Source organism: Talpa occidentalis, unplaced genomic scaffold (genome assembly GCF_014898055.3).
Source record: "Talpa occidentalis isolate TD23 unplaced genomic scaffold, MPIMG_talOcc4v2.1 talOcc4.12, whole genome shotgun sequence".
Taxonomy (NCBI): Eukaryota; Metazoa; Chordata; class Mammalia; order Eulipotyphla; family Talpidae; genus Talpa; species Talpa occidentalis.
This window is the reverse complement of record NW_023601212.1, coordinates 88,833,028-88,858,869: the sequence shown is the minus strand read 5'-3', so window position 1 is coordinate 88,858,869 and position 25,842 is coordinate 88,833,028. Positions and strand designations below refer to the sequence as shown.

At 47.9% G+C, this 25,842-nt stretch overlaps 1 protein-coding gene across 1 annotated transcript in view; it reads left to right on the top strand.

Moving 5' to 3' along the window:
• SLC5A11 (solute carrier family 5 member 11) overlaps nt 1-25,842 on the top strand; it is a 28,785-nt gene extending 2,943 nt beyond the window's left edge. The window contains exons 3-15 of the mRNA XM_037504552.2: nt 4,134-4,238; nt 4,927-4,986; nt 7,517-7,621; nt 9,061-9,166; nt 11,048-11,128; nt 13,636-13,841; nt 16,604-16,739; nt 20,828-20,935; nt 21,264-21,414; nt 22,857-23,025; nt 23,442-23,654; nt 24,289-24,439; nt 25,595-25,842. Coding sequence (XP_037360449.1) covers nt 4,134-4,238; nt 4,927-4,986; nt 7,517-7,621; nt 9,061-9,166; nt 11,048-11,128; nt 13,636-13,841; nt 16,604-16,739; nt 20,828-20,935; nt 21,264-21,414; nt 22,857-23,025; nt 23,442-23,654; nt 24,289-24,439; nt 25,595-25,800 — 1,797 coding nt within the window. The 3' untranslated portion in view covers nt 25,801-25,842. The remainder of the gene's footprint in view (nt 1-4,133; nt 4,239-4,926; nt 4,987-7,516; nt 7,622-9,060; nt 9,167-11,047; nt 11,129-13,635; nt 13,842-16,603; nt 16,740-20,827; nt 20,936-21,263; nt 21,415-22,856; nt 23,026-23,441; nt 23,655-24,288; nt 24,440-25,594) is intronic.

The following is a 25,842-nucleotide window of genomic DNA, read 5'->3' as shown; positions in this document are numbered from 1 at the left end:
AGAACACAAGTAAAGATAACTCCATCAGTAAATACAAAATATAGTATAATTTTTTTTTAAATTGTAACTCTTTTTCTCCTGATTTAAAAGGCAACTGCATAGGTCACAAGTTATAACTTTGCATTCATGGTCTTACAATGTATAAAGATATTATCTCTAAGACAATAATAGCACAAGGAAGGAGAAAGTAATGGACCTATTTAAGAGAAAGATTTTATATACTCTTGAAATTGTCACTATTAATCTGAATTTTACTTTTGCAAGTTAAGATGGAACCACAAGATGCTAAATGGATCCCCAGGGCAACCACTAACAACCAAACAAAGGAAAATAGCAGAAACAATAAGGGGATCAAAATGGTACACTAGATATCTATTTAGCACAGAAGAAGGCAATAGTGGAGTAATGGAGGGACAAGAAAGGCAGACATACAAGAAATGCATGGCAAATGTACATTTTATCTTATCAGTAGTATATTAATTTAGATAGATTAACCACTCAATTCAAGAGCCAGAGATTAGCAGCATTGATTTAAAAACATAAATCCGAAATTATGTTGTCTACAAGAGACAAAGACACAGATAGGTTGAAGGTAAAAAGATGGAAAAAATATAACATAAAATAATAAAAAAAAATGATGCAGTGACTGTACCAATGGTGGCTAGACACTGGAGTGACTTTACCAATATCAGACAAAATAAACTAACACAAACATTATTACTAGTGACAAATAAAGACATTATAGAATGCTAAGAGGCTCAATATATCTAGAAGATATAATAATTATAAGCATCTATACACCTACTAGTGTACTAATATATTAGAAGCAAGAAACGAGTGTTGAAGGGAGAAATAGAAACCCAACATTAATAGCTGGAGACTTTAATAACCTGCTTCCAATATCTATGTACATATATAGAGCAATCCATGCAATGTCAGTAGAAGGCACATTATTCCTAAGTACACATGGACATTCTCCAGGATTAACTACATGTGGACCATGTGTAAATCTCAATACATTTTATATGATTGAAATCATATAAAGTATGTTGTCTTCCACAGTGGAATAAAAGTAGATATTAATATCAGAAGGAAGTTTGGGAAATTTACAAACATATAAAAATCAAACAATATGCTTCTAAATAACCAATGGGTCAAAGAAGAAGTCAGAAAGGAAATTAGAAAATACTTTGAGGTGAATGTAAATAAATATACAACATACCAACACCTTACAGGATATATCCATAGCTAAGCAGGGCTTAGAGGGAAATTTGCACTGTAAATATCTATATTAAAAAAGGAGAAAGATATCAAACCAACAACTCAACTCTTTACCATTAAAAGCTAGAAAAACAAGGAAATTATACCCAAAGCAAGCAGAAAGAAGGAAATAATAAAGAGGGTAGCAGGGATAAATGAAATACAGAAAACTAGTTCTTCAACCAAGAAAAAAGGAGAGAAGACTCAATTTATTAAAATCAGGAAAGAAAGAGCATACATTACTATAAACCTTACAAAATGAAGGTCATTACATGGAAATACTATCAGAAAGTTGTATGCCAAAAAATTAACTAACTTAAATGCGAAGGACAGATCCTTAGACAGACACAAAACATTGAAACACACTCAGATAGAAATAGGAAACCTGAATTAAATCTGTAAAGAGTAAAGACATTATGTTAGTAATCACAAAACTTCCCACAAAAAACACCAAAGACCAGAGAGCTTTACTAGTGAATTCTTCCAAATGTTTAAAGATTTAATACCAAAGCTTACCAAACTTCTCAAAAAATATAAGTGAACATTTCCTAAGTCATTCTATGAGGTATTAAGTCGATACCAAATTCAAACAGATATCACAAGAAAAAAGTGGGCAAATATCTCTTATAAATAAACTCAAAATTCCTCAACAAACAAAATATAGCGGCCTATAAGAAAAATTATGTATCATGACCAAGCGAGAATTATGCTAGAATGCAAGGTTGGCTCAGCATACCATTGATGGTATTAATGGGCTTAAAAAAGTCCTTTAATGTAGTACATCGTATTATGGAATAAGGGACCAAAACTACATTATCACCTCAACACAAAAAAAAAAAAAAACCATCCAACACTCCTTACTGATTACAAACACTCAACAAACTAGGACTAGGAGGAAAGTTTCTTATTTTTTTAAAGATTTATTTATTTATACAGGCACTGGGTACAGTCAGAAGCGTGGGAGGGTGAGAGGATTCACCAGAGCCAGAGCGGGGAACAGAACAGGCAGACTGACAAAACACACTGCTGAGGGGAGCAGCGGGTGCGGCAGGAGAGGTCTGCACACCATGAGGGACCCTCGCTGGTGGCCGATCTAACCCGGGCTTCAGAGGCTGTGGGCAGCTTCGCAGCCCAGCACTCAACAGCTGCGCCACCAGGGGAGGCCCAGGAAAGTTTCTTAACTTGATAAATGGCATCTACAAAACCCTGTAATTAACATACTTAATGGTGAAAGACTAAAAATACCTCCCCACCCCTAATATAAGGAACAATACAAAGATGTCCTCTTTCATCATTTCTATTTAACATCTTGCTGGAGGTTCTAACCAGGTCAATTTGCAAGAAAAGAAGTAAAAGTCACCCAGATTAAAGAGGAAGAAATGAAATGATTTCTATGTGCAGATGACATGATCTTGTAAATAGAAAATCCTAAGTCCCCTAGAGGAAAAAAACAAACTGCTGGGGCTAATAAATGAATTCAGTAGGGTTGAAGAAGATCAATGTTTTTATACATTGGCAATGAACAATTTGAAAATAAAAATAAGAAGGCAACTCCATTTACAATAACAACAAAAGAATAAAGTGTTTAGTAAAGTTAAAAAAAAAATACAACACGTACTGAAAACATTTTTGGAAGAAGTTCCTCTCACTGGAAAGACATCCTATGTCCGTGGGTTTGGAGACTTGATATTATTGAGATGGTAAGTAGTACTTACTTTCAGGTTTAGAACAATCTCTGTCAAAATTCCAGCGGCTTTTTTTTTTTTTTTTTTTTGGTTGGGGGTTGGGGCAGGAGAAATTCACAAGCTGGCCCTAAAATTTATATGGAAATAAAAGGGATCCAGAACAGCCAAAAGAGCCATAAGAAAGAAAACAAAATTGGAGGATTCACACTAACTAATTTCAAAACTTTCTACAAAATTGCAGTAATAAAAAAGTAGGATACTGTGTAAGGAGAGATTAAGAGAATGGAGCTGGATGAGAACCAGACAGGAAAGTCAATAGCAGCCACAATAGCCTTTTTTTCAGACAATTCTCTCTCTCTTCTCTCTCTGTCCCTCCCTCCCTCTTTCCCTCCCTTTCTCTCTCTCCCCACCCCCCTCCACTCCATCCTCTCTGCCTATACATCTCTCTCCCCCAGGCTGCTCACTTGACCTGTCTCTCAGCCTGTCTCCTTCATCCTCCCTTCTCCGCAGAGTGGCAGTGGTGAGTGCACAGCCGAACATGTTACACCACCTCCTCCACCTCCTGCCCAGCTCTGCCCTCCGAAACACACCCTCCTCTCTGGACCCCTCGCACCCCGAGTCTAAGGGAGCAGCAGGATGGTGTCCTAGTTCCAAACTGCCAGGAGAGAGACGTTAACTGACCCAGCTCGCGTGGGACACTCTGGCCTGTGGAGTAGGCCTATCCGGCCCAGTGATCTGAGAGCAGGGATGGGGGTCACTGAGTAGTCCTGGCCCTGTCGTGCTACCGGAAGGAGTGCTATTTCCTTTGTTGAGTTAGAAGCAGAGCAGGGGGCCAGCACAGGTTCCCTGATTGTCCTCATGAAGCACTTCCTACAGCACCTCTCATCCTGCCCCCAGGATGCTGTACAGAGGTGTTCCAGCTGTGCACTGCACAACCCAAGGGCACAATTCCATTCCAGAGATCACAGATGTGCATATTTGCCATGCCAGTTTCTAACAGATGGAAGTAAAAGTCTTGGAGAGGGTCTTTTTTTTCTAAATTGAAAAAAATAAAGTGCCAAAGCGGCTAAGGGCGGGCCTGCCTCCTTGGCTTGGTTCCTCTGGTTCCTTCGGAGTGTGGCAACAACCCCAGGGAAGAGAAGCTACCCCAGTCCTCAGCTCCAGATCTGACCTGTCCCTTCCCCCTAGGTGGGTGCGTCTTTGTTTGCCAGTAATGTTGGAAGTGGACATTTCGTGGGCCTGGCAGGCTCAGGCGCTGCTGCAGGCCTTTCTGCAGCTGCTTACGAGTATAATGTAAGTACTTTTGCATGGCGTTACCCTGACTTTTAAAAACAGAGAGATGCGGTGTGGAAGGACCAATGGGCTGCTCCAAGGGCGCCCTCCCTGGTCAGTGAAAAGCAGCTTGGCCGGCCAGTCCCAGGCTTCCCTGTGTTCGCTGGCTGAGTCCATCAGGTCACACCCCCCAACCAACAGGCCTGCAGAGAGGAGGGCTCAGCAGGCCACCCTTGTGGCTGCAGAAGGTGGCGGCATGGTGCTTCCTGAGGGGATGCCTGTATATTAAATATCAACTGGCCATCGCAAAAATTTTGTAATTCAATGGTCCTTGACCCTTCTGCCACCCCATAGACCCCCAAGAGAGAGCACCCTCTCTGCTGTGTAGCGGGCCTCGTCCAGGACTGAAGCGGGAGGGGCATGCTGATTAATGGGTTATTAAACACCTTCACAACAACTAACTTTTTAAAAATGCCTACTCTCTTCCATAGATGGGGGTCATATTAAAGGGTTCAATTAAAGGATCAACAGATGTTCAATCAACCAGATCTGGCTCTGCCATTTCCAAGCTGTGTGACTTTGAGCAAGTCACTCAACCTCTCTGAGCCCCATCGCTAAGATAGTGCTAAATGGCGCCTGCCACATAGAGCCTCATTGTGGGGACCCTTCATGGGGCAGGAGTGAATCCTGACTCTCTTTTTTCTGGCAGGGCTTGTTTTTCGTGCTGATGTTGGCCTGGATTTTCCTCCCTATCTACATTGCTGGTCAGGTGAGTGTGAGGGGTGGGGTGCTAGGGAATGGCCTCTTCACAAGGCTAACAGCCCTCATAGTTTTTGTTCCCTGTGGCTCACTGGTTTATTCTCTTTTTTTTTTTTTTTTTTTCGGCTTAGCTTACACCATATTTATTTTTTTTAAATAAATTTTATTTTTATATTCCCCATACCATTGCAACCCCCTTATTTTGACCCCAAACCCTCCTTTCCCTGCCCCCCACCCCCCCTAGAGTGTCTCTGGTTCATAGTTGTTTGTTGATTTTGATATTTTCTTTCTTATAGTTATTCTTTTTCCTGGTCCCTTATTTAGGTTTTCTAGATTCCTGCTATGAGTGAGACCATCCGGTATTTTTCTTTTTCTTTCTGGCTTATTTCGCTGAGCATGATCCCTTCCAGCGCCATCCATGTTGCTGCAAATGGCATGTGTTTTCGATCATCAGGTCTCAACAGTAATGTGGTCACATCTGTCACCCTCCTTAGCGGTTACTGCCTCCTTCATCGTGTTTAAAAAAACATTTTTGCTCCAGGTCATAACGATCTTTTGCAATATTCTACGACTTTCCAAGATCAAGTCCGTTCATTCGCCACCTAGAATTGATTTTTGTCTAGCATCATTTGAGAAGGGAATAAGGCTAAGACTTCCCAGTAAGAAAAATACAGACTGCTTTATTTTTAGCCTTGTGAATGAATTATTTATATCCCACCACCCCTTCATTACCCCACTGAGCCCATCCCCCTCTCTGTCTTCTTAACTCAGACACCTCACTTTATTAGTGTCTACTAGTTTTTATAAGTGTTTTGCTTTGTTGATTCATGTGCTCTGTAAACGTCCGCTCTTTGTCTTTGTCATTCGGACGTGCTTACTACAGCTAATTCCCTGGAACGCCTTCCATTTGGCTGAAAGTGGCAGGATTCCATCTTTCCTGGGGCGTGAGTCCCTTAATCCCACCCTCTATCAGCCAGCACTACAGGGCACTCCATTTCTCTGCATGCTCTGGCAGAGAGTGCGTAATTGTTTGAATTGACACGCTCATGTTTTTCAACAGATGCTTGAAAGTGGGCTTGCAGGGTCAGAGGATATTTCCATTTTTAGTTATTTATTTATTTTTAAAGATTTATTTATTTATGCACACAAGAACTGGGGTACAGGCCAGAGGTGTGGAGGGGTGTGTGTGAGAGGATTCACCAGAGACAGAGCGGGGAACAGAACAGGCAGACTGACTGAAACACACTGCTGAGGGGAGCAGCGGGCAAGGCAGGAGAGGTCTGCTGTGCCATGTGGGTCAACTCCCTGGCTGGGGATCAAACTCATGCTGCAGAGGCTGCGGAGAGCCTCACAGTGCTGTGCTTAACCCCTTGTGCCACCAGGGAGGCCCAGGGTCTGTCTTTAACACCTTTCCCACCCGCTCCGACAGCTCTGTGTAGTGGATTTTTAAAAATGTGGTGACATGGAGACTTACTGATTCACAAGAGATACAAAGAAGGGATGCAAGGCACCAAATGATTCTCTGATTCAAAGAAAGAGTGGGTAGCCGGTGGGCCAGAGCCTGCTGTGCCACAGTAAGTTCCCGAAAAGAATAGAAACTAAGTGAATGGTTCTCCCAGTCATTGTATTTATTTTTTGCTGGCTCCCTTAAATTCAAGGTTGAGTTTCCATTGTCAGTGGTGATTTGAAGTTACCTTTTTTAGGTGAATTTACTGAAATAAAAACATGTGTTGCTTAGGCACTGAAAAATAGAGCAGTTGGGCCGCCCCTGGTGATGCAAGCGTTTGAGCACTGCGCTGTGAAGCTGCCCGCAGCCTCTGCTGTGCCGGTTCGATCCCGGCCGCGGGGGAGGGTCCCACATGGCACTGCAGGCCTCTCCTGCCGCCCCCTGCTCCCCTCAGCAGTGTACTTTGTCAGTCTGCCTGCTCTGCTCCCCGCTCTGGCTCTGGTGAATTCTCTCACCCTCCAGCACTTCTGACTGTACCCAGTGCTTGTATAAATAAATAAATAAATCTTTAAAAAAAAATAAAGAGGATATATTTAAAAAAAAAAAAAATAGAGCAGTGACCAGAGGGGATGGAGAGGGAGGAGGCCAACGAGAGGGGCCAGGCCTGGGTGCTGAGCCTGGGGGGGACAAGCAACGCCCGTGCAGGCCTGGAAGTGTGGCACTGTGCTCCCGAGGTTATACAGTGGTGTGAATGATTGGCACATTATTAATATCTGAGAAAAAAATTCTAAAATGTAAATAAAAGCATGGGTGGGTTTAAAGAGAAGCACTAGGTAATTGAGAGTTGGGGCATGGCAAAGACTGGGACTGCAGCCTGAGGACGCCTTGCACTGGGGGAATCTGATTGTTGGGTTCACGTCTCTGCACAGAACCCCTATATCCCACACCCCACTCCTCTGCCCCCAGTTTCTCCTCCCTTCTTCTATCTCCCATTGAGAAGCCCAAGAAGACCCTGTGGCTGGGGTGGGAGGGCTGGTATGGGGGTGCCATGCACCTGAGCCAGCGGGGTATTACAGGCTCCTCTTGGCCGCAGGTCACCACGATGCCTGAGTACTTAAGGAAGCGCTTTGGCGGCAGCAGGATCCCCATCACCCTGGCCGTGCTCTACCTGTTTATCTACATCTTCACCAAGATCTCGGTAAGAGGGGGCACAGCCGGGCACATCCCACGTGGCAGGATCGGTTAAGGCCCATCCAGCCCTGGTGTCTCCTCCCCGTGCGCTTTCTCTGAGGCAGCCTGGGGGAGGGGAGAGGCTGGTGGGAGGGGAGGGGGGAGAGGCAGTCAGGAAAGGGAGTGAGGGACTCCTCCGCCCACACTGGCTGAAGCTCCCTCAGCAAACGCAAAGGTTGGCAGGTTCCTGCACGGGATTCCCGAGTCCTGCCAACGCGGGCGGGTCTGCCTCCTTCCTCCTGGAACCAGGCGGTGATGGGCCATTAGCCCACGTGCTGGCGGCCTGCCTCTCCCTGATGCCCTTCCGTGGACCATGTGGGGAGAGTGGCAAGAGCAGATGCTTTGCAGCCTCCAGGCACATGCTGCCCCGTCCCCCCATGCTGCTGCAGCCTCCCCTTGCAGCAGGGGCTTCCCGAGCTGGGCCTAACGAGGAGGGGTGAGGGAGAGCGCAGGAGTGTCATTCCGTGGAAGCAAAGCTGACTCCGCAGTAAGATTCTCGGCCCAGAGGGAAGCCTGGGATGTGGGGAGCCGCCGCAGGGGAACTGGAGGCTGCCAGTTACCGGGAGCGAGAATGGCAGTGTGCAGCACTCTGGATGGGGGGTGGAACAGCAAAAGGGGGTGATGGACATGACTTGCTAGAGGAAGGGGGGGATTTCAGAGCTCCTGCAGGGTTAGAACGAGACATGAGGGGACGTGGCTGGCAAGTCAAAGAGGAATGAAGGGCCTGGCATGCAGTTTAGACGTTCTCTGGGAGACCACGGGGTGCCATGGAGAGTTTTTTATTTTTTATTTTATTTTTTTTTAAAGATTTATTTATTTATTTATGCAAGCACTGGGTACAGGCAGAAGGGCGGGAGGGTGAGAGAATTCACCAGAGCCAGAGCGGGGAGCAGAGCAGGCAGAATGACAAAGCACACTGCTGAGGGGAGCAGCGGGCGGCAGGAGAGGTCTGCGCGCCATGTGGGACCCTCCTCTGGTGGCCGGGGAGCAGCCGGGGATCGAACCGGTGCTGCAGAGGCTGCGGGCAGCCTCGCAACCCAGCGCTCCACCGCTGCGCCACCGGGGGAGGCCCGCCATGGAGAGTTTTAATAGGGAGGCGAGGGGTGGTAGGACCGTGAGGGTTTTTCATGAAAACTGCAGTCTGGAGATGGAGTGTGAGGAGACCGCGCAGTGACAGACCGTGGAGGAGGCTGGCAGTCCAGGGAAAGGAGTGCAAACAGAGTGGCCCCCCGGGCTCCAGTGGGAGACCCCTGATCTGGGGACAGGTGGATGAAGAAAGGACAGGGTACGACTCTTCTGTGTTTGGCACAGGCGAGGACCTGAATTTAGGCTGGAGGAACCTGTGCTGCGGTGTCCGCTCCTTCATGCGTTCACATCCACTCACAGGCCTACCTCCTGTCTCCGCAGGTGGACATGTACGCGGGCGCCATCTTTATCCAGCAGTCTTTGCACCTGGACCTGTACCTAGCCGTGATCGGGCTGCTGGCCATCACAGCCGTGTACACTATTGCAGGTGAGACGGGACAAGGGTTGACGCCGGGAGAGGTGGTGAGAAAGGGCGGGGGCTGCACCATCCTTGCCTGGCCCATGATGTCATCTTCTCGGTGTATTAAAACCAATCACTTATTAACTTCACCCCAGATAACACGACTTCTCTTAGCCATTGTCCAGAGCAAGAGAGATGCCTGATAAGAGGGCGGCTTATAAAAGGCATGTAGAGTGCTTTTCCCTTTCCTAATTCAAGACCTACTTGTTGCAAAACTGAGAGTTCCTGCGTGGGTACGTACACTCTCCAGAGCTGGGTTCTAGAGCCTGAACTGGGGCAGTCTCCTGGTCCCCCTCAGGTTTGTATCCTAGAAGAGCAGCTGACATTAGTAGGGCTTTGACAAGTATGTTTTCTCATCTCCTGGTATACTAGAATTCATGCCACAAATACATAGAGATGCATATGTATGTACTAGATACATGTGTGCATACTATATATCCTTGCATATTTGTGTATACATGTCCTGGAGAGGGATAGCATCAGTATAGATCCTATATATAGCATATATACTCATATAAATATATATTGTACTAAGTGTATGTTTCATATTTGGGGTCTGTCTGCCCCTGTTGGACCATAAACTCAGTGAGAGCAAGAAACTTGCTGTTTTGTTACCTCTGCACCCCCTCTTCCCTAGGCGCCCCACAGAATTTAGGTAGGGTGCTCACTTGGTAATTCACATTGGTGAGTCCCTGGATAGAAGACTATACACCATGCCTGGCACATAATAGGTGCTCAGTGAACATCGGTGTGGGTTTCAGGGGTACCAAGCTTCAGGCAGTCACTGCACTAGGCTAATGGATAGCATATGAGGACAGCAGAGATGTGGGGCCAAAAGCTAGGCCAGGTCTCTTCATTTGCCCCAGTATCTGGTTTCTGCTGACATGGAGAAACACCACACCCATGTGCGTGCTATTTCATTGCACGACAACTTTGCCACCAGTAAATGCTAGTATCAGATAAGAGTCCCTTCCCTTTTGGCGCAGGAAGGGAGGGCTGGGGAAGAGCTTGGAAAGATTGCTCTTTCCAGGGGCTGATGCACTTGCCACCATCATTGGCATTACAGAGATTTTTCTGGGTGGCAAACCAGCAAGAATCCACCAAGGTCCAACCACCATGCCCCTGTTTGGAAAGTCCATCGGGGTCTGAGGATCAAGTACCTCACATCGTTTTACCAGTGTTAACAATAAGGGTATCAGAGCCCGGGAACTGCAGTCCCAGCATCACTTTCTATAGGCGTTAGAAACTGCTATGTAGCAAACCACCCACCAAGGTAGGAACTGACAACAACAAAGGCTTGCTATTCTACTTAGCTCATTCCTTGGGGTGCCGGTGCTGGTTGGGGTGAGGTTAGATGGCACCTACAAGAACTGGCTGGAACAAGTGGGCCTCATTCACAGGGCTGGTTAGCCTGGGCTGTCAGCTGGGTCTTCCGTCCCTGGGGGCTGCCATCCTCCCGAGGCCAGGCTGCCTGGGCTTTGGAAAGAAGCACAGAGCCTAAGGCAACATGGCAGCAAGAGCAGGCGCTGTAGGGCCCCTAGGGGTCTAGCCTTGGAGCTGCACCATATTATCATCCTCTCCCCCCAGATGCTGTTGGTCAAAGCAGGTCATTTGATCAAGCCCACTTTTGAGAGGTAGAGAAATCCATTTTGCTTGCTCGCCAAAAGAACAGCCAATCTGCACCACAAAATGAGCGTGCACACACAGTAAGGCAAGGGGGCCGTTTACAAGCCCTCGGGGTGCTGAGGCATCTCAGGTGGGTTTAAACTCCCAGGTTCCCTCCACAACCCAGAGTGACTCCTCCCCATCAGAGGCCCCAGCCTCACCTCCATGCTCATCTTCCCCCAGGTGGCCTGGCTGCTGTGATCTACACGGACGCGCTGCAGACCTTCATCATGCTGATAGGAGCGCTGACCCTGATGGGCTACAGTAAGTGGGGCCCCAGGGGCTGGGGGTGAATGATGGCACCTCTCTCAGGCAGAAACATCTGTTCTCCCCTCTGCGCAGCGGAGCTGGCGGCCGGGAGCTTGCTACCTGGGCACTCCTGCCGCTGGGCTCTGTGTGAGTCATGCTGTTCCAGCTAGAAGAGAAAAGCTGTGCTTTTCATGGCAACCTACTGGTTTCTTTCTTTTTTTTTTTTAAAAAAAGATTTATTTTTATTTATTTATACAAGCACTGGGTACAGTCAGAAGCGCGGGAGGGTGAGAGAATTCAGAGCCAGAGCGGGGAGCAGAGCAGGCAGAAGGACCGAAGTACACTGCTGAGGGGAGCAGCAGGCGGCAGGAGAGGTCTGTGCGCCATGTGGGACCCTCCTCCGGTGGCCGGGGAGCAGCCGGGGATTGAACCGGCGCTGCAGAGGCTGCGGGCAGCTTTGCAACCCAGCGCTCAACCGCTCGGCCACCGGGGAGGCCCAACCTACTGGTTTCTAAGTAAAAGTTGGTAGTTCTTCCTCTGTGGCATGGATGAATGAATGAAGTAAGAGCAAAGAGACAAGTCTCCTTAGAGTAGAACTGCCCTGAAAAAAATGCAGATGCATTGAAGGCAAAAGAGAAAATCTCCATTCCAACACCACAGTGATAATCCCTGCAGGCAATATCCAATTTTAGTATATGTGCTGCCGAAGCAAACACCCTGCAGGCAATATCCAAAGATCAGCACTAAAGGTAGTGGGTAAAGCATGTGAAGAAATGTGAACGAACCTTTGAACCCAAGTGACACTGCAGGTTTGAGAGGCAGGAAAAGCCAAAGAGCTTCTCAAGGACTGTTATTCACAGTCAAACCTCTAGATCTCTTTCCATGAACGTAGGTAGGGGGTCTCTGTGGGGGCGGCCCATTACTTAAGTCCTTCCCATCAGTCAGGAGAGAGTTCACAGACCCACCTGCTACGCCTGCAGACATTCTCCAAGGCATCTGCAGGTTTTCACACATGCTCCCAACCAGTCCCGCTGGTGCTCCTTCCCTTGTGTTTTACTGTCTGAGCTGGGGGTGAGAGCTAACTCCTGGTTTCTGGGGGCTCCTTCTTTTGGATTGCACCATCTGTTCAGGCACCCCTTTGTCTCCTGCCTCCTTATTCTCACAGCGGCTCACTGGTAGAGCAGAATAAGGGGATAAGGGGCTTCTCTCTGCCTCGGGTGTCGATCTCTGCCATGACTCACAAGTCATCTTCCAGTATAGATGTGAGCACTAGGAGAAAGCTGGGCAGTGGTAGCCGCTATTTGTGCTGTTATTCTTTTGCTTAGTTATCTATATGTTTATTTCTTCAACAAAACTCAAAGAATACAGCTTGGGTTAAGAAAATTCAACTTTGTGTCATTTGCAAGAAGCACACATAAAAAAAGAATAAAGGGTAAAAAAGCATTAAAGAGAGAAAAGTCATTTATAACCAGATACACAACATTTGCAACAGAGAGAACTTTTGTGTATGAAATTACATGACAGCAAGTTGCCCAAAGTCAAAGTTGTTAGAATTAGGAGAAATTCCAGAAACCAAGTAATACCAAAAGATTTTAACACCTGACAGACTAAGAAGCCAAAACAGAAAAGATTTAGAAGTTGAAAATCTTATAAATGAATAAGCAATCTCATAACAGCAAATGCCCCTTTTGTCCAACATCATAGAAATATCAACAAAAATGAATCTTCGAGAAAGACCAAATTTTGCAAAAATACCCCTTGTTCAGGTATATTACTTTACCTAGGTAAAACAAAATATTAAGCTGTTAGGAAAAATATTTTTTTCCTACAATTTAAAAAAATATAATTACTTAGCAAGTTGACAAGTCTCCTAAATTGTGCTTGGGCCAGAGAGGAAATAAAGGCTGCAATTATAGGCTATTTGGAAATAATGAAGAGGACATTACAGGCCTCCCTGGTGGCGCAAGGGGTTAAGATGCAACGTATGAAGCTATCCGCAGCCACTGCAGCATGAGTTCGATCCCCAGCCAGGGAGCTACCCACATGGCGCAGCAGACCTCCTGACTCACCCTTTGCTCCCCTCAGCAGTGCATTTCAGTTGCTCTCCCTGTTCTGTTCCCCGCTCTGTCTCTGGTGAATCCTCTCACCCCCCACACCTCTGGCCAGTTCTTGGATGCATAAATAAATAAATCTTTAAAAAAAAAAAAAAAGAGGACACCATTTAATGGAGCAAAAAAAGAAATTATGTAACAGTTTTATGTTTTGATGATTGCCTTCAATTTATTTGTTTCATATACAATCCTTGGTATTTTTGTGTTATGCATTCAGAAACATTCAGAAAGGCGGTCAAAGGTGTGAAAATGAAGAGGGAAAAAGGAGGTTAAGAACCTGTAAGGTGACTGACTTCCTGGGTAGCTCTGCTGTTAGGAGGTACCCACCTATCTCCACGCCCCCCACCCCTGCCCATCACTTGCTGTGGATCCCCTCGAGTCCCAGCCAAGCTGGACTTCTCTGAATTCCAGGTTTCGCAGCAGTGGGCGGGCTGGATGGGCTGCAGGAGAAGTACTTCTTGGCCGTGGCCAGCAACCGGAGTGAGAACAGCAGCTGCGGGCTGCCCCGAGAAGATGCCTTCCATATGTTCCGGGACCCACTGACTTCTGACCTGCCGTGGCCTGGGATCCTCTTTGGAATGTCCATCCCGTCCCTCTGGTACTGGTGCACGGATCAGGTAAGGGCCGGGGCTGAGCAAGCTTCCCAGGATGCTTCTGAGGGTGGCAGGCATGTGGGGTTGTTTTCTCTCTCCATCTCTCCTCATTTCTGATTCTCCACCACCATCCTTGACTGTTCTTTCTACTGTGCTATGTGTGACTTTACTTTGCTCTTGCTCATGTATGACAGGGCCAAAGCTGCTGATATCTGCAAAGGGCAAAGCTTTAGTACATCCTTCTGAATGTCTGGAAGGATCCAGTTAGCAGGAGAGATGGTACATTTTATTTTATTATTTTTAAAGATTTATTTATTTATTTATGCATACAAGAACTGGGGTACAGGCCAGAGGTGTGTGGAGGGGGTGAGAGGATTCACCAGAGACAGAGTGGGGATCAGAACAGGCAGATCTACTGAAATGCACTGCTGAGGGGAGCAGCGGGCAAGATAGGAGAGGTCTGCTGCACTATGTGGGTAGCTCCCTGGCCAGGATCGAATGCCCGAAAGCTTCATACTGCTGAGACTTAACCCCTTGCGCCACCCGGGAGGCCCAAGATGGGTGCATTTTAAATGTTGGTTAAACCTGACATGGGATATCATTTGCTCAATAAATACTCACTTGGGGTCCCTGTGTGCCAAGCTATCCTGGGGCATGAAGCCATCGGATTACACTGATCAGATAAGGTCCTGGCCCCTCTCCACCCTCTTCTGGGGGGAGACAGACAATAAACAAGTAAATTATGGGACAGACAATAAACAAGTAAAGAGACTATAAATGTCATTTTTTAAAAGTAGATGGGGGGTAGGGGGACTGAGTGTGCGCGCATTTTAAGATAGGTGGTGAGGGCTGGTGTGACTTGGAAGTGACCTTGAGTGAGGGCTCCCGTGACGCTTGGCTCTTGGTGGAGAGTTTGCTGGAGGGAACAGTGAGAGCAAAGGCCTTTAGGCACGAACTCTGAACAGGTGTGCAAAGAGACGTGAGAAAGGCAGCAGGCACAACAGCGTGTGTAACAGGCCTCTTGTGCTAAAAGAGAGACTGAAATCAATATTTGCATTTGCTCGTATGTGCATAAAGACACTCTGAACGAGGGAATGTGAAATAGGAATAAGGGGTGCCCCTGGGTGGAGAGGCAGGCAGACTCGCAAGCACAGACAGGGTCCACTTCACTGCACGTCTGTTTATACGTTCTCAGGTTGCAACCCACGTGAACAGTTCACCTGCTGAAGTGTTTCCTTCTGTTACATTAAAGATCAGAGATGCTCCCACCATTTTGGAAGCGCTCGTGCTTCGCCGGGGCCCGTGAGAGGTGAACTAGGCAGTGATGGTGCAGTTGACACAGGAGTCCCTGCAGGGAATGGAACCCAGGACCCTTCCTGGGCCAGAACTCCCCCCCCCCACTTGGAGAGCTAAGTGCCAAGGCAGTGAGGGGTACCCCCACTCACTGTAGTGACCCCCTTCTACTCCTTAGCCGACCTCATGAAGGAGGAACCCTGGGAAAGAGCACAGCCCACGGCCCCCAGCTCAGGCTTTAACCTGCACAGGCTGGATCCAAGGTCAGAGGCTCCACCTGAGCCTTTACTCAAGCTCTCTGAGCCGCCAGGATCTTGGCTGCTAAATGGCGTGACTCAGAGTTACAAGAGGACACCTGGGGATTTGTCACCCCCCTCTTGTGTAGGGACATTTAATAAACCACTGGAAACATTTACATTTTCACGCATGCTCCTGCCCCTCACAGCACACCCGCTTCTATTTATTCATCTGTACAAATATTTACTGGAGAGTCCTCCTACCCGGAGTGGCTGGGATTCCAGCGCGTGCCCCTTGAAAGTCACTTCCAAATCATCACTCAAGAGCATGGACCCTAAGAGGACTCAGTCTCCTTCTACACCCTGGCAGGTGGAGCTGGGGGCCCAGAAACCCGAGTCCACCCCACACTCGGTGACATGGGTCTCAAATCCCTGGTGTCGCTGAGCTGGATTCTGCGGACGCCAAAGCTTGAGTCGTTCTGTTGTGCTGGTGCCACTCTTGGCAACACACATCTTTGCCGGCCCTAAATCTAGTGTCATTTAAGGACGGAACAAAGCCCAAGGGACACTCTTTGTTCACTGAACTGAGAGCCTATTCCCAATGGCACCCCCATTGTATAGATGAGGAAAAGGAGGCAGAGAGGTCAAATTGCTTGTCCGTGCTGACGCAGCAGAGAGGCGGGCAGGTGGGATTTGAACCCAGGCTGTCTCCAGAGCTGGCACTGGAAACCCAGACCCAGCGCAGCTGGATTGAGGTCTCATTCTGTGTCATCAGAAATTGTTTCTCTGTCTCTTCGTTTTCTGGTTTTCTTCCCTCAGAGATGACCTCCATCTCCAGGAAGCTTCTCCTGTAAGATGGCGGCGGAGCTGCAGCCAGCAGTCCAGGCTGCCTTCTCAGTTAGCAATTCCACCCGAGGCTGCAGGTGGTAGGGCGCATCTATCCCTTGCCTCTTTTAGGAAGCGATCCCACGCAGAGGTGCAACTGACTTGTCTTGGGCTTCTACTTTTCCTGAACAATCATGGTAGCCAAAGAAGTCTGAGAAATAATTTTCTGGAGAACTCTAATTGGCCAGCCCCTGGGTAAAGGAATGTGGAGGAAAAAAGGGGAAGGGTCATCTCAACCCCAGCTGGACCACAGGGATGGAGAACAGGGCCCAGGTGCTCCTGGAAGAACCAAGATCCCTGTGGAGAAGCCACACTCACTTCTGCGTCTGAAGCAGAAACTGTCTCAGATGCCAACCACTCACTGTCTCCCAGGTGATTGTCCAGCGGACTCTGGCTGCCAGGGACCTGTCCCATGCCAAAGGAGGCTCTCTGATGGCCGCCTACCTCAAGGTGCTGCCCCTTTTCATGATGGTCTTCCCTGGAATGGTCAGCCGCATCCTCTTCCCAGGTGAGAAGACAGCTGGCGGGGCGGGCATCTGCTGTGAGTCTCAGCCCCCGTGAATGTTTTGAACGGATTGCTGGCGGCCCCCAGGGAAAGCAGCTGGTGTCCCTGTTGGATGGTGCCGCAGGGACACCTCAGGTGGGATCTGAAACTGGCCCCTTACAGGGAGGGCAAGGAGAGACCAAAGACAACGGCAAAGCCCTCCACATTGCTAGGTGATAGTTTGGGGGGTTATTTATTTTTGCATTTTTTTAAAGATTTATTTATTTATGCATACAAGACCTGGGGTACAGGCCAGAGGTGCAGGGGGTGAGAGGATTCACCAGACACAGAGTGGGGAGCAGAACAGGCGGACTGACTGAAATACACTGCTGAGGGGAGCAGCGGGTGAGACAGGAGAGGTCTCCTGCGCCATGTGGGTAGCTCCCTGGCTGGGGATCAAACTCATGCTGCGGTGACTGCAGATAGATTCATGGTGCTGAGACTTAACCGGGGAGGCCCAAAATGACTTTATTGTTATTTGAATTTACAGATGGGGGAAATTGAAGCTCTCTCTCTCTCTCTCTCTCTAATATATATATATATATATATATAAAATCATTCTTTCTTGTATTCAATAAATGTTGTGAGAGCAGTTATCTGCCAGGCATGGGGGTTCATAAACAAACAAGACACAGAGTACCCCTGATGTGTGGGACTTATCTTTTAGTGGTGGAGAAGACAGACAAAAATAAGTAAAGATGTAACTGAGATGATCATCTATTGTGCTAAGTGACCTGGGAGAGATCACGGGGAATCCTGGCAGGGGTCACTTCTCACAGTTTCCAGGGAAGGGATCTATGAAGAGGCAATAGTTGATCCACGCGGATGGTTTGGAAATGTAGTCGAGTGAAGCTAATCCAGATTAATGAGGGAGTGGATATGGGAATGAAGGAAAAAGAGGACTCTTGATCTCTCCTAGGTTGAGTTACTCGCTCTAAGTTATTTGGTTAGTGGTGGCTAAGCCTGAATTTGAACCTGACTCTTTTTTTGTGTGTGTGATTTTTTTTTTATTTTCAGAATTTATTTTTTTTTAATTAATAAATTTTATTTTTATATTCCCCATACAATTGCAACCCCCCCATTCTGACCCCAATCCCTCCCCTCCCGCCCCTCACCCCCCAAAAAGTGTCTCTGGTTCATAGTTTTTTGTTGATTTTGATTTTCGCTTTCTTATAGTTATTCATTTTCCTGGTCCCTTATTTAAGTTTTCTAGATTCCTGCTATGAGTGAGACCATCCGGTATTTTTCTTTTTCTTTCTGCCTTATTTCGCTGAGCATGATCCCTTCCAGCGCCATCCATGTTGCTGCAAATTGCATGTGTTTATCTTTTTTGAATGCTGAATAATATTCCATGGTGTCTATGTACCACATCTTCTTGATCCAGTCATCTATTTTTGGGCATTTGGGTTGTTTCCAAAGCTTAGCTATTGTACTTGACTCTTAATCATGCTACTGTCTCTCTCAGCAAATCATATCTTGTGCTTTGGATCAATATCTGGAAGATCAATAACAAGATTATAACCATCCTAACAGCCATCAAATGAGCCATCACACCACGTTCCAGGCCCCCAAGGGCTTTGTAAAGTGATGGATGAATCTGATACTCCTGAAAACATGAGATTAAAAAGATAGCAAAACACTTGATCATATAATAAAGCAATAGGAGTTAAGAGAGTCAGGTAGCGAGAAAAGGCTGCGGTGGACGTGGTGGATTTGAAGCCTGGACCAATGTTTCTCAAAGTGGAGTCTCTAGTCCAGCGGCAGCAGTGTCTTCCAGAACTTGCTAGAAATGCAAGCTTTCAGGTTCTGTCTAAGACCTACGGAATCAGAATCTCTGGGGGATGACGCCAGCATCTGCTTTTGACAAGACCGCCAGAAGATTGCAAATCCTCTGCCTCAAGTGCCAGAGTCTGGGCCAAGCCACTGTCCTTCCCCTCTATTTTTCTCTCTCTCATCTCCCTCAGAGCCTCCTCTAAATCTTCCACTGGATCTAGATGTGCCTGTAGGGATGTTCTGATCCTGAGCCGGCACGAGCCTGGACCACACCCTCTTCCACTTAGTCCACCTGCGGAGTGGCACGCACTTTTGAAAGCAATGCTAGCAGAAGTGAAGAGAAACAATACAACCGTAGGGGCCGCCAGGGGCACTGAGCAGGTTTTCTGATCCAGCAGACTGGCTAAAGGAGGAAAGAGTCCTGGAGCCCTCAGTGGCTTTTGCAGGCTTTTATTGGGATTTACCAGGTACACAGCAGGCAGGGGTGATGGGGTCCGGGAGGCTGGCAGGCCTCCCAGCCCCCAGCAAGTCTTTACTCTTTCTGGGCTCTCCGGCCTTCTCTCGCATTCTCTCTGCTCCTCTGCTCTCCTGCTTCTCTGCTTCTGCTGGCGTCCCTGTGACGTCGCCCTTAAAAGCCCAGTCTGAGCCCAGGTGAATCCCGTCTACCTATACCCACACCCTACTCCAGGTGCCCGCCATCAGGCCTGCATTCAGGATCACAGGGTTCCATCATCTATCCTGATGGCGGGAGGGCAGAAAAACCTGATACTTTTTACGTTACCCTACAACAACCCTCGAAACAATAAAATCCAAGAGTCTAGAAATGTACCTATGGACACAATCTTCTCCACCCGAGCTTTGCAATGAACTAAGGGTTTGAAACCTTCCCAGGCTATTTACTAGCTGTATGATTTGGGGAAGCTATTTATTGCTTTATTTTTAAGTGATGTAACATTGGGATCCCCCCATCAGGTCTTACCACCAGAGTGTACCCACACCATTGACCATTGTGCTTAGGAGAAGCTAATTCAAATCTCTGGGCCTCAGTTTACTTATCTTGAAAGTAGGTAGAATAACAGAATCTTCCCCATGGAGTTATGAAGATTAACTCAGGTGTACAGTATTTACACAGTGAGACCCCCGTGAAAACTGGCATGTGGAAGAAGGCTTTATATCTATTATGTTTAGGCTTGACTGGGTCAGAAGTATCTTTTATCTCACACATCGTAGTTGCCCTGATAAGGGAACCCACTCCTCATATGGAATGGTTGATTGATTAACTCGAGACAGGTGAGCAGATGTTACCGAAGGTGGTTAACAATCCCAAGGCTGTTGTTTATTCCTAATTTAGCTGAGCCAGCCACTTTCTGTGATGAACATATTCTTTAGACTGAATGAACAAACAGTTTTCTGCCACAAACATGCTTTATAAACTGTCTGCCAAGTGTTTCAGGTTAAAGGCTAAAAGGTTAAATATCAAACTCTGTAGTTAATTAAATATCTCAGGCAGATTCTTGCTGCTCCTCATGTACCTTGAAGAGAAGTGATTTTGGACAAGAGGCAGAGACCGTAAGATTTGAATGTAAACTAGACATTTGCTCCACCTGTGAGGTTCCATATTGCGTTCAGGACACAGGAATCGATTTCCTAATCTCCAAATCTTCCTGGAAGGTGTCATAAAAGCTCCAGGTCTTCACTCTTCTGCCATCTTACTCGACAACTACAGCCCTAATTTTGTCCGAGACTGAACCAGGATTTTGGGGGGCATCTACTATTGGCAGCTGCTGTTAGTACTATTAATTAGTGTTATTTATTGTGGCCACAGCATTCATTTCCTCTCCCATCAATAGCTGTTAGTGGACAGATCTCAGCCTTGAGAAGACATGAGTGCAGAAATTTTATAATGACCTGTTACCTTGGCCTTTCCAATGGAGACAAGGGGGCTATTTCATTTCTTTGGTCTTATGCTACATTAAAAAAAAAAACAGAGCTACAATAAAATAGAATTTTCAAATTGTATCTATATGAGCTATTGAGAAGGATACGGCGAAACAAAGAAATTGAAATTCCATTGTTATCCCAATTTTAGAGATAGGGCAACTAGAGTTCAGAAAGGCTAAGTAAGAAGTTGGGGTGTATAATAGTCACTTGTGTCTCACTGGGCCTTACACTTCTCTACAACAGTCCTGTGTCCTGGTGCTGGCCAGTGTCAAGCATGCTTTGGCTGGGCCTGGCTCTGCCAGTCTGTCCACTCAACCTGGGCCTTGTCTCCTTCACAGATCAGGTGGCTTGTGCAGTACCAGAAATCTGCCAGAAGGTCTGCGGCAACCCCTCTGGCTGTTCTGACATCGCATACCCCAAACTTGTGCTGGAACTCCTGCCCACAGGTAATGCCCCTCACCCCATACCCAGTCCCCTGGAGCACCCAGGAAAGAGGATATTGGCTGGGTCCTGATCTGAGGGAGGAACAAGTGGGGAGGGTGGGGGGAGAGAATGGGGCTCTGGGCCTAGGGCCCCCAAATAAAACCTTGTGGGGTCCTACCCTGCCCAGATTTCTGAGTCCCATTCATGGCTTCCACCTGTGAGGCTCTCTGCTTCCCCAGAGTTGGCCCTACTGGGTCAGCGGCTGTGCAGCTGGGGTAATGGCATCACAAGAGGAGGCAGCAGCCGTTGGCAAGAACTGCCTGAGCCCACACACTTCCCTTCCGCTCCCAGGACTCCGTGGGCTCATGATGGCTGTGATGGTGGCGGCGCTCATGTCCTCCCTCACCTCCATCTTTAATAGTGCTAGTACCATCTTCACCATGGACCTCTGGAATCACATTCGGCCTCGAGCCTCTGAGAAGGAGCTCCTGATTGTGGGCAGGTGAGGTCTACTGGGTGGGGCCAGGCAGGGGAGTTCCAGGTCCAGATACCGGGGAGGAAAGTGCTGAACCCACCCAGAGGCAAAGGGACTTATCAAGGATGGTTCAGATTCTTCTCCTTGGACAGGTGTGGTTCCCCAGGACCCCACATATAAGCCACCCCTCCACCCACCCAAGAGATGGTCAGTGAGCACTGTGTGAAAAGACTGTTTTTGCTTTCATGGAGCTAGGAGAAGAGGGTTAAGTAAACAGGCAATTGCAACCCCAGTGAGTGTGACCCCTTTCTGGGGAGCCCAGAAACGGGGGGAAGGAGGAGGGTTGGGACCTTCAAGAGGAACGGGTTAGCCAGATAAAAGGGAGGAGTATCTGGGGTTTGGGGGTAAAGTTGTCCCACCAAGCCTTCTGCAAAACCCTGAAGTCTAATGGAGGAAACGTGTCTCAATTGAGTGGGAATGGTGTGTATATTTTCTTTAAAATACATGCTAATAAGCACCTTGGGGCCCTGGCCCTTAAGATGGTGCTGCCTCAGTGTTGGCTTAGGGAAAGATTCATAGCTGTGACACCAAAGGCCTAATGCAAAAAAAGAAGAAAAAGATAAATTAAGCTATCAAAAATTGGACTATTAAAAAGCTTTTTACCTCCAAAGACACCATTAAGAAAATAAGAAATAAGCCAGATATTGAGGAAGAGATTTACAAGTCACATATCTGATAAATAATCTACAAAACCAGACTGGTTTGTGAGGGCACAGCTTCTCCATGGACTATTTCTCAATAAAAAGGAATGAAAAGTTGATATATAACATGTGGGCGAACCTCAAAAATGCTAAGTGAGGGCCTCCCTGGTGGCGCAGGGGTTAAAGACAAGCACTAAAAAGCAATCACCAGCCACTGTAGCATGAGTTCGATCCCCAGCCAGGGAGATATCCGCAGTAGGTCTCTCCTGTCCTACCCGCTGCTCCCCTCAACAGTGTATTTCAGTCAATCTGCCTATTCTGTTGCCCACTCTGTCTCAGGTGAATCCTCTCACCCCCCACACCTCTGGCCTACGCCCCAGCTCTTGTATATATAAATAAATAAATCATTAAAAAAAAATGCCACGTGAAAGAAATAAGCTGCAAAAGGCCACACAATGTGTGTTGCCATTTCTACGAAGTGTCCAGGAAAGACAAATCCAGACAGACAGGGGCTGCTTCGGCGGGGAGCAAGGATACACTATAAATGGTCATGAAGGAAATTCTGGAGTGAGGGAAATGCTACAACTTGCTAGTGGTGATGGTCACGCAACTCGATAAATTTACCAAAGTTACAGGATCGTAGCCTTGCAAGCCCCCCCTCCATGAGTTAGACTTGGGCTGTGTGAGCGCCGCCTCAGTGACGCTATCCAGAAGAGGCCCAAGGGTCGGGGGAGAGAGCGCTAAGGGGCCTCTCTCTGCTGGCTCCAGGGTGTTCGTGCTGCTTCTGGTCTTGGTCTCCATCCTCTGGATCCCCGTGGTCCAGGCCAGCCAGGGTGGCCAACTCTTCATTTACATCCAGTCCATCAGCTCCTACTTGCAGCCGCCCGTGGCCATAGTCTTCATCATGGGATGTTTCTGGAAGCGGACCAATGAGAAGGTAGCTCTGCATCAGCCCCCACAAGGCCAGAAACAAGTGCTGCCATGAGGAGGCGGGCGGAGGGCCGGGTACACGGCTGTCTTGATTTGGGTGTCGTGAGGGAGGCTGAGTTCTTGACGACGGGGACCCGGAAGATGTGACCAGGCCTTGGGGAAAAATCCACGGGTGTTGTCAGCAGCATTTTGATTCATTAAACTGGGAAGCCAAATGAATAGGGAATGAGTAAATTATGTGTGTAATTGACTAATTATACAGGAAAGATCATTAAGTAGCTGTGACATTTTTCGTATCATGAACACCTATAGCGACTGTCTCAGGGAACACGGATGTGGGGGGCAGCTGACGGAGATTTCTGGAGGCCAAGCTGGCCGCCCCCACCCTCCATGTCTCTAAGATGGCCTCACTCTGATTTTCAGGGAGCCTTCTCAGGCCTGATCTTCGGCCTTCTCCTCGGCTTGGTTCGACTGGTCCTGGACTTCATTTATGTGCAGCCTCTGTGTGACCAGATAGACGAGCGCCCGGCCGTGGTGAAGGTCCACTACCTCTATTTCTCCATGATTCTGTCTTCGGTCACCCTGATCATCGTGTCCACTGTGAGCTGGTTCACAGAGCCGCCCTCCAAAGAGATGGTACGCTGGGGTTTGATGCTCTGTCCTTTGAGACTCTCACTGCATGCAAGGGACAGGAAACAGCCCCAGGCTGGCCTGAGCAAAGAGAATGGCTCAAGTCCAGTTGGGTCTCAGGGACAGTTTGATTTCAGGACTTGTACTGATGATGGATCATCAGACCCATCTCTCCCTTCTGCGTCTGTCCTCTGGGTACCATTCGGGACCAACAGCTTCTAGGGGTGCATCATATCATGTTCTCATTAAGCAAAAGCACACGCATCGTTGTGCCAGCCTTTCTAGCAAAGTTCCCAAATCCCACTGATGGAATCAGCTCAAGACACATGCTCATCCCTGAACTGCCCAATCACAGTGGCCAGGGAAGCAGATGAGCTGAACGGCTGATGGCCGGGCTCCAGAGATGTCCCAGTGAAGCCCCAGGGACTAGAAAGAGAGAAGTCAAGATCCTATCAGGGGGGAAAGGGTGGTAGAGGAAAGACAGAGTGGGTGGGGGAATGCCCACTGGTTCTGGAAAGCCCAGGGAACTGAAGTTTGTTGGAAGAGGAGAGAGAGAGAGAGAGAGAGACTGGGGCAGACTTGGGCTTGGGCAGGGCTGGGGGAAGGGACCTCACCCTCTGCCTCTGCCTCTGCCCCTTAGGTCAGCCGCCTGACCTGGGCTACTCGACATGACCCGGCACCACCAGAAGCACCCCTGCCCCCCGCCCTCTCTCAGAACAGGACGCCGGAGGCCAGCAGCACCAACATCCAACTAGACAGCGTTCAGGAAAACACAGCCAAACCCCACAGCTGTGAGTCGGCTTCTCAGTTATGGTCGGAGCTTTAAGGAGCATCGTATGCTTAAGGGGAGACTTACTATCAAATCACAAGCCAGAAAAGGGGGCGGACTTGGAATTTTACCATCCCTGGTCCTTCCTCACTTTGGCCAGTGAAGTGGGCCCACTAGTGACTTTCAACAGCTCCCTCAGGTGGCCATTAGCAGCTAACACATGCAATCCTCACAGAGTCCACACCGCTACTGGCATTCTCTAAATTACTGGTTTCCAGCTGGCAGCTTGCAAACATATTTTGGTTTAGCACACCTACTGTTTTAATAAAATGTGAGTTAACCTTTAAAAGTTACATTTCACTTAAAATTCTAGAGTTCCGTCTTCTGTTGCAAAATGGGAAGACTAGGAAGCGCTGGGCCCACATGTCTGCATGGCAAAAGTAGTCGGGAGCTGTAAAGTAGCTGATCCTTAGACCTGGGACGTGCCTTTCAGTTAGCCAAGGTCCCCACCTGCCCCTATTGTCTCCATGACCCTGAGGCCATAGTTGTCATCATCCTGCTTGGTCTTTTTTTTTTATCCTTAATAATTGTAAATATCAACCCATGTCAAATTAAAGCGGGAAATTCAAGGATAGATCCGGAAGGTCATGAGTCTTAAGAAAAACAAAAGGGAGAGCCCTTCTTGGAAGAAGAAAAAAATACCTCAACATGTGTAATAAGCAAATCAGCTCCCCTGACTCAAGTGTGCCACCTGCCGGGCTCTGTGGGCACCTGGGTTTGCAGCCCCCGCTCTGAATGGAGAAACTGAGTTTCCCACCAGGGAAGCACTCGCTTCCCTTCAGCCTCCCAACCAGCCATGGGCCAAAGAGGAGGGATTCAGCTAGATCTGGGTCCCAAGCCCACCTCTGCTATTGCCTACCAGCAAGGGGCTTCACTCGAGCTAGTCAGTCTGAGCTATAATCTTTTCATCGGAAAGATTATATCACCCCTGAAAGCACTTAAAAGCCTGAAAACACCAACCTTCCAGAATTGAGCAGTCTTCTACAATTAAGGCATCGACAAATACCTTCCAGAAAAGTGCCTTTCCACAGTGCCTGGAACACGCCCGGCTAATCCTCTCCTCTCCTCTCCTCTCTGGGAGACACAACCTGACCTTTCTTTGCTGGGTTCTCTGTAGGTGATGTGACCCCAAAGCGGTCAAAATTGAGGAGATCCATCCTGTGGCTCTGCGGCATGGAGAGTAAGGAAAAGGAGGAGCCTCTGAGCAAAGCGGAGCCTGTCAGAATCTCCTTGGAAGAAAACCCCCTGGTGAAGACCTTTCTGGACATGAACCTCATCGTCTGCGTCAGCTGTGCCATCTTCCTCTGGGGCTACTTTGCTTGATGCGGAGCGAGCCTGCGGGCCATGCTCTCAGTCTGTTTCAAT